The sequence below is a fragment of the Echiichthys vipera genome (genome assembly GCF_963691815.1).
Source record: "Echiichthys vipera genome assembly, chromosome: 16".
NCBI lineage: Eukaryota > Metazoa > Chordata > Actinopteri > Perciformes > Trachinidae > Echiichthys > Echiichthys vipera.
The window spans coordinates 23,524,752-23,541,647 of NC_139841.1; the positions used below are offsets into that span (position 1 = coordinate 23,524,752).

The 16,896-nt window shown below is 42.1% G+C and overlaps 2 protein-coding genes and 1 long non-coding RNA gene across 3 annotated transcripts; all 3 read right to left on the bottom strand.

Annotated features, from left to right (window-relative positions):
- Positions 1-3,392: 3,392 nt before the first annotated feature.
- On the bottom strand, positions 3,393-8,181 carry dipk1b (divergent protein kinase domain 1B; the record flags this gene model as incomplete). The annotated part of the gene is made up of 5 exons (XM_083929403.1): positions 3,393-4,205; positions 4,285-4,461; positions 5,063-5,170; positions 7,375-7,509; positions 8,116-8,181. The coding sequence occupies 5 exons, from the start codon at positions 8,179-8,181 to the stop codon at positions 3,393-3,395; spliced, it is 1,299 nt and encodes a 432-aa protein (XP_083785529.1).
- Positions 8,182-10,042: 1,861 nt separating this feature from the next.
- LOC310959163 lies at positions 10,043-12,420 on the bottom strand. Its single transcript, XR_014593562.1, has 5 exons — positions 12,366-12,420; positions 11,182-11,234; positions 11,015-11,098; positions 10,508-10,588; positions 10,043-10,227 (listed from the first exon to the last, which is right to left on the bottom strand). It is a non-coding gene; the product is annotated as an uncharacterized lncRNA (long non-coding RNA).
- A 465-nt stretch (positions 12,421-12,885) lies between these two features.
- Positions 12,886-16,279, bottom strand: mrps2 (mitochondrial ribosomal protein S2). The gene is made up of 4 exons (XM_083929491.1): positions 16,244-16,279; positions 15,882-16,001; positions 15,667-15,787; positions 12,886-14,260 (listed from the first exon to the last, which is right to left on the bottom strand). Exons 1-4 carry the CDS (start codon positions 16,266-16,268, stop codon positions 13,714-13,716), a joined length of 813 nt encoding a protein of 270 aa, XP_083785617.1. The 5' UTR covers positions 16,269-16,279; the 3' UTR covers positions 12,886-13,713.
- Between the last annotated feature and the right edge of the window lie 617 nt (positions 16,280-16,896).

The following is a 16,896-nucleotide window of genomic DNA, read 5'->3' on the forward strand; positions in this document are numbered from 1 at the left end:
AAAGGCTATGAGCGACGCAGCTGGGCAGGGCACAGTTGCACCGCAGAGGGCAATAAACTAACGTTATTCTGAAAGGATGTAGGACGCATTGCTAGCTTGAACGGCTAATTAAACAGTAAAAGCCTTTTGTTAATGTTTTTCGTTTCCCAAACAGAGTGAGTGAGCAAACCGTGGAGATATGCTCGTTAGCGTTAATGTTATCTAACGGATTTGTCACCAGTCGGACAGTTTTTTAGCTTAAATTCTAACAAACTTTCTGTTTAACCTACAAATATAAATAACGGTGTGCTGTTTTAAGTTAATTAAATGATGTAACACTTAAGTCTAACTCATTTTCTGTGTAACCAAATACCCCTTTACCAGCCTGATTTAGCTTTGAGTTCACAAGAGTCGTCAAAAGGACGCTAACACCGGTGCTTGTAGCCCGCACCGGAGCTAGCTACTTGATAGCTAAACCTGACGTCAGCCTGTCAAACTTCATTTAGCTAACATATGTCTCTAGCGCCCGTTGGCTAAACCACCCGTTAACGTTTAACTCATGACAGACTTTACCTCACGCGTTCACCGTTATCTACTTTCCTAGCTGTTGCAATGATGCCCACGGTCCTCTGCTCTCCCTGCCTGTGTTATCGTCCCTGTGTTGTCCAGCAGCTGTAGCTCAGCAGCAGCAGCAGAAGGCAGAGCCGCCCGTCGCTCAGCCTCCATCTGATTTGAACCGAGCTGATGCTGCCTTTGGAGCTCCTCGTAAAACTGCCCTCTTTCGGAAAAGACATGTTGGCTCCTAGACTTACCGCACATTAACTATAAATAGAAAGTGCGGCGGTGTTTGCAAACGCATGTAATGCATGTAAATGTAAATAATATGTTCGTACGCCAGTTTGCTTTTCAAAACGCGTGCTTGAATTGCAGAAAGCAAACACGAAATGTCAGAAAATTAAATAAACACAATAATACCACAAATTAGCAGATTCCAGTAATGTGTTTGTGTTTATCTGTTGACTGTGTTGGTGGTGTGTTAGCACAGAAATCGTGTGAATCCGTAGGTCTACTATTTATGTGCATTTGCTTTGAGGTAATACTTGTTTCCGACAGCACCTGAAGGCAATATGGGGATGCCAGGTTTCAGTGTCCCCCAATTAAAGAATAATTCACTATTGTCAACCTAGGCCTTTTCGAACAACTCAATATCAGAAGAGATGCTTTATATATATATATTTGTAAGATCAAGAAAAAGCCAAAGGGGGAAAAAACATTTTTAAAAATCTGCACTGATTTGCATCATAAAGATATTAAAAGAGTGGTTTAAGCTACTACACTAGAACACATTAGAGTCATTTATTCATTCATTCATTCATTCATCTTCATCCGCATGTCCCTATCGGGGGCTGGTGCCGATCCCAGCTAATATTGGGCGAGGCGGGGTACACCCTGGACCGGACACCAGTATATCACAGGGCACATAGAGACAAACAGAGACAGACAACCATTCACACCTACGGGCAATTTAGAGTAATCAATTAACCTAACACGTGCATGTCTTTGGACTGTAGGAGGAAGCCGGAGAAAACCCACGCAGACACGGGGAGAACATGCAAACTCCACACAGAAGGGCCCCAGCCAGGATTCAAACCAGAAACCCTCTTGCTGTGAGGCGACAGTGCCACCCACCACCCTACCGTGCCACCCACCACCCTACCGTACCACCCACACGTACACAGGTTTACCTAATTGATCAAAAATGCATTAGGCCTACATCTGAATATAAACAGATCCATTCAAACAAACCCAGTCTGTGAATCTGACACGTGTGCATGGTATTGAAATCTGACTGTTCAATGTTACAATTCATGCACCTGCAGAACAGATGTAAACAGACGGTTTAATAAGTAGAGGAGAACCAAATTGTGAAAAATAGGGTTAGGGTTAGAAACACCTTCATCCACGCTACCTTGTGTGTGACATATGGAATCAACTGAATAGAACAGAGTCTCCCCTCTATGGCACCAGAAAGTAGTTTTGCTTCTGTTTGAAGAACAAACCAGACATTCTGCACACATTGCCAAATCATGTCCATAGGTTGTCTTCAGAAAAGAACGGTCATCATATCTATCGAAGATGAGTGCTAGTAAGTACACCCCATAAGGAGTGAAAAGTTTGCTGGAGTTTATCTCCAGAGCAACACTCCTAGAGCAGCACACACCACACATGTGGATCAGATGACACACGCCAGGGATGACAAATCAAGAGATCCCAAGGAGGTCGCCTTTCTGTATCAAGAGCAGTGGGGTAAGTCAGAGTGGTATTTTGATTTAGGCATCCCTATGGAGAAGAAGGGACTAAGATTTTGAAATGTAATATCATTGAGTTAAGGATGTACAGAGCGGACCAGGGCCCACATCTGTAGCTAATTGATCAGTTAGCCTGATGCTTTCTTATCCTTTAAATTCAAATAATCAGTAGACAGTAGTTTCAAGTTATTTCATATTTAGAACCGTTGTGGACTTTCTGTTCATAAAGTCATGGATGTGTCCTTTTAAGTACTGCAGTCCTGCATATGAGTATGTATTCTGGTACCTTCAGAGTAAGTTTAACTCATACAGCTGATAAAATATTCAAGCAGTTGCCATTTGGGTGGGTATGAATAATGAATAACCACAAAAAAAGTTGTTTCTGTGTCCATCCATCCCTTTATCCGCCTGTCTGTGTATTTGCAGTTCAAACACAGGAAAAACTGAAAGGTACGCCAGTTTTCATTCATACCAGAGTTATTAAGAGAAAAGAACACCTCCATTGTTTTGACTTTTGACTTCTTCTGTACTGACACCAGCTTCCCAATTTAGAAGAACGCAATTTTATTCACAACAGTTGAAAATCAATTGTTTTAATCGTGTCCGATCATTTGAAATTCCAGCCTGTTCAGATACATTATCAATATCAGACCAATACCAAGAGGGATATTTCAGTGTTACTATATATATGCATTATTTCATCCATGTGTAGGTTCATTCATACACAGGTAACAAACCAGTTCCACCAATATTTACAGTAGTACAAAAGCACACTTTGTCAAATATCTGCCTCTAGGGATAGACAAAGGATTATTCTATGAAACTATCTTAAAAACTACGTTTACTCAGATTATTTTACAAATAAAGTTAAAGGCAGTGCCCTGAGAACATTATGTCTAAACAGATAAATGTGCTTCTCAAAATAATGCATTGGAAAACAACAGAAAAGTCCTATTGTATATTCATTGTTTCACAGCTTCCTGTTATTCACAGTCAATATAGAGTGAAAATACTTCTACTGCTCTAACAAATTTGGCAAAGCTTCATAAGCAAAAACTACTCATGTTCATGTAATTATTCACTTCTCACAGCTTGGAGTTCTTTTCAAGAGTACTGAGTGTTGGAAATTTTCTTCCACAGTAATGTCTTTAAGTTGTTAAGGACTAGTGAGTGGTGCACCTCCATTTGGCTTGCCAGACCGCTGAGTGTCACACAGGTGCGTAGCTGCTTTTCCAGATCCCCACGGAGGTCTGAAGGTGCTCCAAAAAGCAGAAAATCCTGCAACAGCACGCACACCTTTGCAAGATTAGGCTGTACCACCTCAGTGTTACACTGCTTCACTAGTCGATCGCAGGTGGCCGTGCAGTCTCGGCCATAGGTGCAGTCTGCATTAGTCTCACATCGCCGCCCCCTCAAAAACCCCCTCACGAGTGCCTCAGATGCCACACTGCGCAGGTTGGCCATCTTGCAGTCGAACTTTGCATTGTAGCCCACGTGGCGAGGACTGGCGTCACATATTAGGAAACTCCCGTAGGACCCGTGGAAGACCTCCTCGACAAACTCCAGCAGACCGATGGTGATGCGAGCCCTGCGGGGCCAGGCTGGTGCGAGCCAGTGGTTCAGGCTGGAGCTCAGGGCCTCAGGGACCAGAGGCTGCAGGTAATGAGGCACCTCGAGACTGTAGAGGGAGCTGTGGCCCACACGTTCTGTCACATACAAGTCTCCACAGAAACCGAGCAGCTTGGGGGTGTGCTCCTTCTCCTGCAACGCCACCATCAGGAGGAACTCGTTCATCTGGAGAAGAGCCCAGATAGACTTGGCCTCTGCCAGAGACACTTTGCCATCCTGGTTGACATCAGCCAGGGTAATGACCCTGTCCACCATGGTGCTCAAAGATGGCTGCTCACCGAGGTTAGCCTACAAGAAGGAGATATGATATGGTGATTTATATTATTCAACATATTATACTATATTATAATAGTGTAGTTGCTGAGACCTTGAGGTAACTGTGCAGCATCTCTTTAAACTCGTCCATAGAGGTTCCACGAGTGGGTTTGTCAAATAAGGTCATCTCCTGTCGTAGGACGGAGTCAGGAGCCCCATCCATCTTCACTGGATCCTCGATCCCACACTTGATCACAACAGGTCTCTCCTTCCACAATCCAATGTACACCTTTAGAAATGTGAAAATAATAAGAGACGAGAGAAGACGTCTATATGATTGTATGTGTGATAAAATGAAGGTGTGGTTAGGATGTTTTTCTGTCTACATGATTGGTTTTCACACTGATTTACCTATTAGCTGTTATACAAAACTTCCCTTTTCTGATGGATTTAAAAACATGCAGTAGACCTGACATGAATCATGTCGATACTAAGTCCAAGACATTTTGCCTGCGTTCCCATCTAATATTTTTGTGGATGAGTTTGCTTTCCTCCAGGAAAATAATTAGCATATAACATCTGTGTTTCAGGCTTAATTATAAATCATTGAGCTACTAAATGTATGTTACAAATGTTCTCTCATGTTATTGACATTGTATTTATTGTTTTCAGAAATATGCTTGAGGGGATGATGCCACATTGAATATGCAAAGACCTTGGGGGTATATGTGATTATGTTTTAAAAGAATAAATAAAACCTGTTCCACTTTGTTGCTTGTGTCTCTGGTTATCATTAACATACGTACAAAGTGGGTCTAGTTTAGGGGTGTTTTATTTAGCCAGAACTTATTTTGTGTGAGTGTGTGTTGTGTACAGTGTGTTTATTTGACCTGATGTGTAGATGAGGTGGACATGCAGCGCTGCAGGGTTAGAGTTCGCTGATCACACAATGCCTTACAGGACGAGCCTGATATGATGCCCCTCCTGTAGTGATCACACTGCAAAAGAAAAACAGGAAATGAACTACATTCAACACAGGAAATGGTCAGGTCGGTCCTTAAGTGTCTCGTCCTCTTGCAAAGCTGAATCTTTCAAGATTTGTTTTCTTTCTTTATCCATACATGCTTATGGCATATTCAGTATGGTCAATAACCAGATTAACAGGCATAATAATCCATGAAAGCCATGTAGACATGTGTTTGAAGTTCATATCCTGATGTGACATTTTACCGTGTAATTATTTGCATCTGAATATACAGTACATTAATGATCCAATGCATCTGTCTCATCTCATCTTCAGCCTCTTATCCGGGGTCGGGTCACGGGGGCAGCAGCTCTAGCAGGGGACCCCAAACTTCCCTTTCCCGGGCCACATTAACCAGCTCTAACTGGGGGATCCCGAGGCGTTCCCAGGCCAGTGTGGAGATATAATCTCTCCACCTGGTCCTGGGTCTTCCCCTAGGCCTCCTCCCAGCTGGACGTGCCTGGTACACCTCCCTAGGAAGGCGCCCAGGGGGCATCCTTACTAGATGCCCGAACCACCTCAACTGGCTCCTTTCACCACAAAGGAGCAGCGGCTCTACTCTGAGTTCCTCACGGATGGCTGAACTTCTCACCCTATCTCTAAGGGAGACTCCAGCCACCCATCTGAGAAAACCCATTTCGGCCGCTTGTGCCCACGACCTCGTTCTTTTGGTCATGACCCAGCTTTCATGACCATAGGTGAGGGTAGGAACGAAGATTGACCGGTAGATCCAGAGCTTTGCCTTCCGGCTCAGCTCTCTTTTCGTCACAACGGTGCGGTAGAGCGACTGCAACACCGCCCCCGCTGCTCCGATTCTCCGGCCAAACTCACGTTCAATCGTCCCCTCACTCGTGAACATGATCCCGAGGTACTCGAACTCCTTCACTTAATGCCTAAAGGTATTAATTTGCTTCGATAAAGTTGGAAAATGTCTCTAAAAGTGACATCTGATTAAAAGATCTGTACCCGTCTCTGTACTGTGTGGTAAATATGAAGCATTCATCAGCAGTCAGCTAGCTCTATCCGCCTGTTTCCAGCTTAGCACATAGACTGGAAACAGGTGGATAGAGCTAGCTTGGCTCAGCACCTCTAAAGCACACGATCAAACATTCCATGTTAAAACGAATGTTGGTTTACAACTGGTTATGAACCAGAGTATTTCATGTCATGTCTTGTCATCACTTTCAGGAGACGCCAGAATTTCAGCCTATCTAAGTGAACCTGCTGTTGACCATAGCTTTATGGATATTGAGAGCGGTGCACATCTTATCCTCTCTTCCTCTTATTTGCCTATCGTGTTCCTCAGCGTGTCATTAAGTGTGAGTGTCTGTTCTGTTCAGAGCAGCCGAAGGCTCTGGAAACAGCTGGGCACAGCGGGAGAGTAGTTAAACTATAGGCTGTATCTTTACCCGGCATCAAAGGCCGTGTATGAGGCCAACTCATATCAGGCCCCAACTGTCCCTGCTCTTCCTAAATAGACAACCCTCCTGTCCATTTGTGCTGCCGTTTTCCCTTTGCTTTGGATTCTTATACAATATTTAGGTGTCTAAACACTTCACTGCATCAGAATTGTATTGTATTCTTCCATCGAGCCTGTATTTTTTATGTTTCTGCCTTAAGACTACCTGCAGTTCTGTGACACAGCTGGAGCAACAATAAATAAGCCAGTTTCAAATCTACCCTAAGCAGCATAGTCACAAATGTGTCAAAATGTGCCAGAATAGAGCTCACGAACAGAGCTCACCCACACATTTTTAAAAAAGAGAGTTGGGGCTTCTACAGGAGCATATACTATTGTTAAGTCTGTCTTGGATGGTTACGACATCATGGCTTATAATTTAAATCCTGAATATAAAAATTGTATTTTCACAATTTCATCAGTCAACAGTTTGTTTTCACTCAGTAATTCATGAAACATATAGAACTTCATCTTCTTTTTCTTGGCTCAAAACAAATTAATTCTGTATTAATTTGCATGTGTGCTGTCAGAGCTTTCCCTCACACTGAATGTGTTGCAAATGGTTTCCCTTCCTACATCTCACCCTGACCCCTGTCGGAGATGGTCGTACAGAAGTATATGGAGACAATATGGTCCTGGCCTTTCTGCAGCATCCTCACCACCAACACAGTGATGAAGTTACGACACTGGCCGTCACAGAATTGAGAGACTATACTTACAATGACCATGTGGCACACATGCCCTCGGCAGAGCTCAGAGTAGGATGCATACTGCATGTATATGACCCAGCTGGCTATGAGGATGCCCAGCCATGCCAGGAGAAGGTACTTCACCTTAATGGCTGGGAGACGACTCTTTGGAGGGGGAGAAAGAAGACACGACAACAGATCATTAATAACTGTCCTCCAGCACAGTGACTGAAAGAACACAGTGGTGAAGGCCTATTAAGGGCCTTTGAGTCAAAGTCCCAATACATTCATATGAAAATACTCCACTGTAAGTCCTCGGTTTTCAAAATGACTCCACCTTGCATCCTTGGTTCCAAGCAAAAAAAAGTTGAGAAACACTAATGCATGTATTTTACAAGCCTATCATTTTATGTAAATCAGCTGAATGTAGTGGGGTGCAAAACAGCCTCAAATAGTGAAGTGGGAGCATAAGGTGAAATGGACAGCAGCCTATTTCAAACTGATACATGTAAGCTACTGAACTATTTCCCACTACTGAGGCCTTCATAACAATAACTGAATGTACAGCTGGTCACTTGACCTCAGGATAAAACAAATATGGCTGAGTGGTTGCTTTGCACCTTCTAATTCTCCCTTTTATATATATTTTTTTAATTAATACTCTTTGTGATGCATGTGGCCTGGACGCGGATTCAGCCCACCTTGGCATGCATGCAGGTGGAGCCCGTTACAGCGACAAAGACACACTGGCACCACGCTGTGCATACATACCTGCAGGCCTTTGGACAGAGGGCAGAACAGCACCATATGGACCAGTCTCCGCAAAGCCCTCGGCATTATGAGAGACTCTTTTAGGAGGCAGTGCAGAGAGAAACCACAGAGAGAGAGACCGCTGCGATCACATCGTTACGGCGAAACCTTTGCGTCACAAATAACCAAAAACGCGCGTCTAACTATTGAGCGCAGCATAAGCCATACTCTTCACCCAGTCTTTTTTTACTGCAACAACGCGGCTGACACAACACGGGATCCGAACCTGGTGCTGTCGGGATGCTCTTCCATCAACGCAAATCATTTGCCGGAGAGAAAAATATCAAGAGTGCGTCCTTGAAATTGAGCCATTTCACATTTCAGCTCCATACGGGCGAGGAAATCTCCGATAGAGCCCGGAATTAAAAAAAAACAGCCGCGATCACCAGCATATCCGATTATCCCGTTATAAAAACATCTTTCTTGTATTGTCTGGTCAGATTAAATTACACAGATATGACACAGATAGTCAGTGATGAGAGCCGAATCTGTTTCCCAGCGGCTCATCTCTCTGCGCTCCTTTAAAGGGAAAGATGCGGGATGTCAGCTGTGAGGGTTTTTTTTTTTTATACCGCCGACATAAATCTCGCCTGCGCCTCTGTGTCGGTCTCCGCGAGAGGGGGGAGCACTAGTCAACAGCACATCCTGCTCAGCGCCACCAGCTGGGAGGTGGGGGTTCGATACCCGGTCCTGAGCTTTTGTGTTGAGGTGGTGTGTACCAATGCAGCAGCCGAGCACTCCAAATGACCTCCAAAGGATAATGGATTAATGGAATAAATGACTGCATAACAATATGCTTTGCAATTTGTTTCTTTCCTAATCATTTGCTGTCATGATTGTATTAATAGGTCTTTATACCAGGATTCTTTTTCCTTTAAAACATTTAAATATGTCTGAAAATATGCACTTCCATAAATCCGCATTGAAAACATTGATGATGGCTTACTGATCTACAGGTAAGACATCCACAGATACAGTTAAGATTAAAGGTTCACTGTGCATTAAAACATGATGCATAAATATAGTATATGAATGTCAAGATTACTTTTATTAGCTTATTGTGTGCTCCATATTGTAAAGGTGTGTGTAGGCTTTTGGGCTGCCTTACGTGTTATTGTAGGCCCCGATTAACATGCAACTCAATTTTATACAATACAGGCTGTAGTCTCTTTCAGCTAAGGGGACCTGGGCCTCAAAAAAGAAACACATTGCAGACCCTTGATATTTAATTAATAAATGTTCACACTGATGTTCTGCCATCGTTGACATTTGACAGTTTCATTGAGGTGGAATTCAGAAATACACAAGGGACATTTAACGTCAGTTAACACTTTCCCATTTATTTAAATAGATACATTTGAACCTATAGATAATTTAAATGAAGGGTATACATATGGTTTATATTATATAGCATGGACAAGTTCTCTGTATATATATAAGGACATTTTTTGTTTTTTTCATATCTTCATAAACAGGGACATGTACAGACAAACAACAATGCATGCTTGATCTGTTTACTGTAAGTTAACTGTGTATTTAGTCATATAACTCCTTCTAGAGTAAAAATATCATTTATTAAGGTTTACTCCTGAAAAATGATTTTGAAATCATTTTTTACTCTGGGAACGCCTCAGGATCCCCCAGTTAGAGCTGGTTAATGTGGCCCGGGAAAGGGAAGTTTGGGGTCCCCTGCTAAAGCTGATGCCCCCGCGACCCGACCCCGGTTAAGAGGCTGAAGATGTGTGATGTGATGATGAAAAGAAAAACAAAATAAGAGTCAATGGGTAGAAAAAACCTCCAAAAACTTAGAAAAAAGATTTCCACACTTTGTTAGTATAGATAAATAAAAGACACTCAATTAGGTTTGAGCTTTTATTGAATATCTGGTCAACAAAATATTTACAGAGGTATTATTCTGCTGTCTTCGGACATGCCTTAACATCGTTTAGGCACGTCATCAAACGTTAGTTTTAAGGTGGTCATATGTAACAGTCTCACTTTCAACCACGTCTTCAATGCATACGTGTCTGCAGAGGGCTTCAAATGTCTCGTCCGAAGACCGGGGTACTTACACTGTGAAGAAAAATCCCATCAGACGCTTCGTTAGGTTCGATTTTCAAATTCAACAATCATTTTATCTTTTGCTAACTTAAAAAAAAATTAGATCTGTCGGTGAACAACATCACTCCAAATCCCCAGTTGTAGGTATTTATGATGATGTTGACCTTTTATTCTCTGCCGCCTTATGACACAGGCTCAACACAGTGTTGGACTGCAACGCCTCAAGGGGCACGCTGGACGATAACAAAGGAAACATAGAGTCTGCAAACGCCGAGTCAGCATGGATGCTCACCTTCCCGAGCACTTCTGCGGCTGCTGTACGGGTTTATCACGTTCATCAAAGGTGAACCCTGGGCCTCTACATGGCGAAGACCTTCATTAGAGAAAATGTCATGTTCAATCCATTAACATAACAATGTTAACGGCATTTTGTCCAAATTACCTACTGGCATGCTAACCGTCATCTACTGTAGGTAACATGCTGACTATGGATAAGTACATCATACCCCACTTCCAAACAACCAAACTATCCCTTTAAGTGCAACAAGTTAAATATACTCAAAGTAACTCAGGTTTTACTCAATGTGAATACATCAACCTTGTGGTAAATTGAGACTAAGTATCTGGCCCGGTTCCATACCCAAAGCCCACAAAACAGTGGAAATTGAGTTATCGTGAGCCAGTCACTTACTGTCTGCCCACTTATTGCACAACAGAGACACTGTAGCCAGTGTTGCGTCTCAAGGGGCACTTTTAACCCTCATGTGCAGTTTAGATTTCCCAGAGACCAGTTTGTTACCTGTCTCTGAAACACAGTCATCTCAATCTCTGTGATCAGATAGGACATCTGACAAAGCCTCACATCCTCTCTCTGTTAGTGTACCTGCATGAACAAAATGAATACATCAGAAGACAGATGTGATTATATTACAATACAAAATCATAACCATTTAAATGTTTACATACCAAATATTATTGCCCGTTGGTCCATTAATATTTGAGAGAGCCGAAAGCCACGTCTATAAATGAGAAATCAATGTTATGTACAATCTTCTGAGGCCGGCTCTGACTAAAATAAGGAATGAACTGATCGTTCCCACCACTACCTTCCAAAATCTGAGAAATAATACTAATGACAAAATGTTACTGTTGCTCCTATAGGTTGAAACAACAGCCTGATCCAGACTATCACCTATAAAGCGAGGGGGTGCGTTTCACCGCAGGGGTGCTGAATACTGCACAACACCTGTTTTAGCAGATTGACCGGTGGTGTATAAGGGTGGGTGGTGCGGCTGAGCGTCTGACAGCCTGTCAAACCTGTAACTGTGTGCGTCACTTACTTTAACTGTCGCTATTAGCAACGTTGAGGAAGAAGCTTAAACAGGTCCCTAGTTTCAGTGTAAATTCTCTAAACAACTTTTGGTGGTGAGAAATGTTTCCAGAAATGTCAAAATGGGAAGGGGAATATCTCTATTTATTCAATGTGTTTTGTTTATTTTTTCTAAGGTACATAATCATTTCTATCCTCAAAGCACTTTCAGTCAAAAGCAACTGGACTTGGTTATTTGTGTAATAATAAATATAACATATAATAACCAAGTCCAGTTGCTTTTGACTGAAATTGCTTTGAGGATAACGATGACCTGGACAAATGAGATTATTCACAGGCATAATCATTCCTATTTTATTATTATAATTTATACTATTTTCTACACTCTAAAACCTGTTACTTTGGATATAATAAAAACCGGAATAAGACCTAAAAAGTAAATACAGTTAAAGTCAAACTCCTAATTTGAGATGGCACCGTGAACATGAGCGCGTGAACAGCTCCAAACTAAAAATAGCCTGTTGCTTACGTTTGCCATGTAAGGTAAAGCGGTAAAGTACCAACCAAACCCGAGAAACAACACTTAATATAAGTATTTATCTTTAAGTATAACATCGACTGGGATGGAAATGACATAAATACTAACATTATACAGCTAATAAGTGGACATTTACCAAGTTAAATTTCCTAACTCTATGCAAACAGACATTTGAGACGTTTAACAGGTGTTTTAAGAGTATTCTCATATTTAATATTAAATGCATCGGTTATAAACGCATGTATTTAGAGTAATATAGTCCTACCTGTGATTCCTACTCACCATTTTGTCCTTGCAGCACTTGCCCATAGATGTAGATGTATGCATCTATGAGGACTTTCCCCCTGGTGGTCAGAGAAAACCAATACAGCAACATAGTGTTGCTCTACGGAAACAGAGGGAGACCAAACTTCCTCCACTTTGCGAACATACCGCTCTTACATCAGTGTCTTCTGCCTTAGCAATTCAGTGAGTCCCTTAAGCAAAATGGTTTATGCAACCATTTATCAGTGACTTTTTTTTAACTACACACTAGCTAAGGGATGCTATGGAAGACAAGTTCATAAAATACCTGATCAGACAATATTTCAGTCATTGGGATCAGATCATGCTTTAATTCAGCTGAGTTTGTACATCAACTGTTGTCCTTGGTGAAAATTAAATGACTCCATATTTGAAACTAAGACACTACTAGCTATTTATATAGCAGTAAAAACACAAAAGTACTGAACACTGACTTCTAAAAGAATCAGAAGTTATTGTTGCTTCAGTTGAACATTTACCAGATGAAGAGAACGTGCAGTCAAGTAGTAAAATTAAGTACATTTAATGAGATCCGGAGTACAATATACATCTTGTCGTTACACCGCATAGGTAACCTTCAGTAGGGTGTTATTCTTGTATATGGGCAGACATATCAACACACTATGTTCACATTTCTGCATGTTGTTGGTTTACAGCTTTGTAAATTGAAAATCTTTGGGTTTGAGACTGTTGGTCAGATAAAACAAGCTTTTAGAAGATGTCATTTTGGGCTCTGGGAAATTATTACATTTGTCAGATTTTTGAACTGATATATATTTATATATATATAAAGAAATATATATAAATTAAGTTGTACATTTGAGTTTAAGCAGCGTTTTTGCTACATGTGTACCTACATGGCCTCAAGGGTTCACCACAGTAGCAACAAGCCAGACTATTGGACCTAGAGTTGAAAATTGAAAGGAAACTGACACTTTGATATCATTTGAAGAGATTTGATTATGATGGAGGATGAATTCTATAACCTGTGGCCAAGAATATGAAAGCAGTAGAAACACAAAGAACTGACCGATTTAAAATGTTAATGTCAAGATTATGTCGGCCCATGTAACCATGAGCCATGTTCAGTTAAGTTTGGTCAAACTGCTTTAAGAAAAATGTTAAATTAGAACAAGAAGACCATGTCACAGAAACAAGATTCATTAAAGAGTAATAAACACACGTTAACAAAAGAAAACATTGTGGTCTCAGCCCTTAACAAAAGCATTTTTCCCCCTCCAAATGCAGATGCATGATGAAGAGGAACAGACGGGTTTGAATTTTTAAAATGCAATTTTTAATGTCTCTTATTTAGGAATATATTATGTCACAAGCTTGGGGTAGAGGGTGCCGACAGGCCGTGCAGCAGCTCCATCCGTTTTCTTTTGTCCTTGGCACGTTGGATAGTCATCTTGAATAAGCGACAGTACATCTCCATTGCAGCGGGAGTGTCATCATTCCCAGGCACAGGGTAAGTCAGCAGACTGGGGTTGCAATTAGAGTCCACCACGCCCACTGTGGGAATGTTCATCTTTGCTGCATCTCTGATTCCGATGTGCGGCTGAAACACGTTGTTGAGAGTGGACAGGAAGATCATGAGGTCTGGTAAGCGGACTCCTGGGCCGTATTGGATGGGGGCGTTGGTAAGCAGGCCGCCCTGCCAGTACCGTGTATGGGCGTACTCCCCGCAATTCTTCGCGGTGCGCTCCACCAAGTGGCCGAACTGACGCTGGCGGCTGACAAACAGTATGATGCCACCACGATAGGCTACATGGGCGGTGAAGTTCAGGGCCAGCTGGAGGTGCTCCACAGTCTGGTCGAGGTCAATTATATCTTGTTCCAAACGGGAGCCATAGAGGTACGGCTCCATAAGCCTAAGAAAAAGAATCAAATGTTAAAAAAATGAATAAATAAAATGTTCAAGCAGCCTACCGTGCTTCTGTTTCCAGGAGCAGCAGCCACTTGTGTACAGTATTGACATTGATTCATCAGCAGTCACTAAACCACACCATATCCTTATCTGTTTACTGTGGTAAGCCAATACATAAGAGCTAGATGATAACAACATTTCCATCATGTGTTTTAATGTAAATGTAGTGATAAGCCTTTATTGAGGCCCACTTCTTTGTGTTTGTTGTTGGGTTTAATTCTACATTTCTAACTTGCAAAGCACAATATAACAAAGGAACTTATGAAAAGGACTTATGTTAACTGGAGTAATGTAATATAGCAGCAACATTTTGATTGTGAGCAAGAAAAAAAAACATAAGTTTTCAAATGAATCATATAATGGGGATTTTGTAAGCAATATTAAACTTCATGTCTACTGTATCTGTGTGGCAAAATAGACACGGTAGTAGTGTAAGTGCACAGTGACTTTTAGTTGTTGTAGCTTTACTCCGGTGCATTGTGTCTGGAGTCCAAAAAAAGTAGACTGCAATGTGTATAATCTGGTAGATCTCCATCTCCTCCCCTAGAGCTGAAACAATTAGTTCACCAGCAGGAAATCAATCAGTGATTATTTTGATAGCCGCTTAAATTGTTTATGGTCAGATTGTCTGGTTCTGCATTCTTGATGAGGATTTGCAATGTTTCAAAACATTTTTTGTGAAAGTAAACTGAATGATGTCTTTGGGTGTTGGTCCGACAAAAAAAAGGGATTTCAGGATGACACATTAAACTTAAATAAAATATATATATTTTTTAAAGTTCAAAACAATAGTAAAATAAATAGCAAAAATAGTAGCAGGTACTTGATGATGCATACAATCATGTGTTGCAGTCATATCCCTCACGCTCAAATGGACATGTGTTTTCCTCTGCACTACTGAACATAGTATAAGTGGTTAGCACTGTCGCCTCACAGTGATGGTTCGAATCCCAGCTGGGACCCTTCTGTGTGGAGTCTGCATGTTCTCCCAGTGTCTGCTTGGGTTTTCTCCGGTTTCCTCCCACAGTCCAAAGACATGCACATGTTAAGTTAATTTATGACTCTAAAAATTGGCCATAGGTGTGAATGGTTGTCTGTCTCTGTTCGTCTCTATGTGCCCTGTGATAGACTGGCGTCCTGTCCAGGGTGGACCCCGCCTCACGCCCAGTGTCAGCTGAGATCGGTCCCCGACAGGGACAAGCGGTTGAAAATGAATTAACTGTAAGGTGACTTCCCACCCCCATGTCACTACTGAGTGCAATTCCCTGTCTGTGACAAGGCGTTAGAGCAACACTAAAGTCTACTTATAATTAGTTAAACTGTTGATGAAAATGGATAATTCATACCGACCTGTGTCTGCAACCTTTTTTATGGCCAAGATGCACCCTGGCGTCGAACAGGTCTTTCAGCGAGAAGAGCTCCGACACACGGAAAAAGTCCGGCTTCTCGAGTGGCTCGTTTATTACTTTTTCTGCATGTTGGAGAAATGACATTCGTGAAAGTCTAGGAGATAAACGACACTGACATAAGGCGTGTTACGTTCATTTTCTCATGCATTAGCTCACCCAAAACATCCTCAGTTTGTTGTCGGAGGGAGTTGACGGACGCTGCAGCGGTGGCGTACTGTTGTCTACCGCAGGGGTATCCGGCCTTTACCACCCGGGATGGTCGTAGCCCCCAGAGCCCTGAAGGTAAAGACACAAATATCCATAAAAACATTGACCATGCACTTGCAAGAAAAGCCAGAACTGCTAGCTACGCACGTTAGCTTTAAGCTAAGCTGTTCTCTGTCAGTTAGGGCTGACGTTACAAGCACAGCAAACATCAGCTGTTCCACATATTTACAACTCTGTAACACACACACCCAAACATATTAGATAGATAAAGTAACTCTGTAGGATAACTTCAAATACTTTGGGTAGGCTACCTTTCGTCAGCGCCCGGACAGCCATGCTTGCTTGAAGCTTGAGAACCACAGAAGGTCAGGGAACTGCGCATGCGTGGTTCTGGTTCTTCCTCCTCTTTTCTAGGTATTTTAGGCGGCTGGCAAACAACTTTTTGGGGCACTAGCGCCACCACCAGGTAAGGAGTGTGACTCAAATAATCCTATAATATACATTACACTTAGACTTCTCTTTATGGATACCTTAGACCAGGGGTGTCAAACTCCAATTCACAGTTGGCCAAATTTAAAAACTGTGACAAAGTTGTGGGCCAAATGTGCATGTTTTCCCTTCTCTCCAGATGTGTAATGTTGAACCTTTTCAGTGCAGGTCCTTGTTCTTGTCGTGGTGTTTCTTGTGTTTTATTCTTTGGTTACAGCCACGGTGGCTCTGCAGACGAGACAAACAGCTCTTTACCTTCAGAAACAGATCATCTGCCTCCTCCCGGCGTTGAAAGCTCCTGTTCTCTCTCTTTCTTTTGGCCATTTTTGGGGAGGGGTGGATTAAGTTTGTCTGTAGAGACTGGTAGCATGGATGCTCATGTTTGTCAACAGTAAAGTTGCGGTGTATGTGCTTTAAACTCGCAGGTCAGCTCTCATAGAATCTTGATATGATCTTGCGGGCCAAAGTATTCATG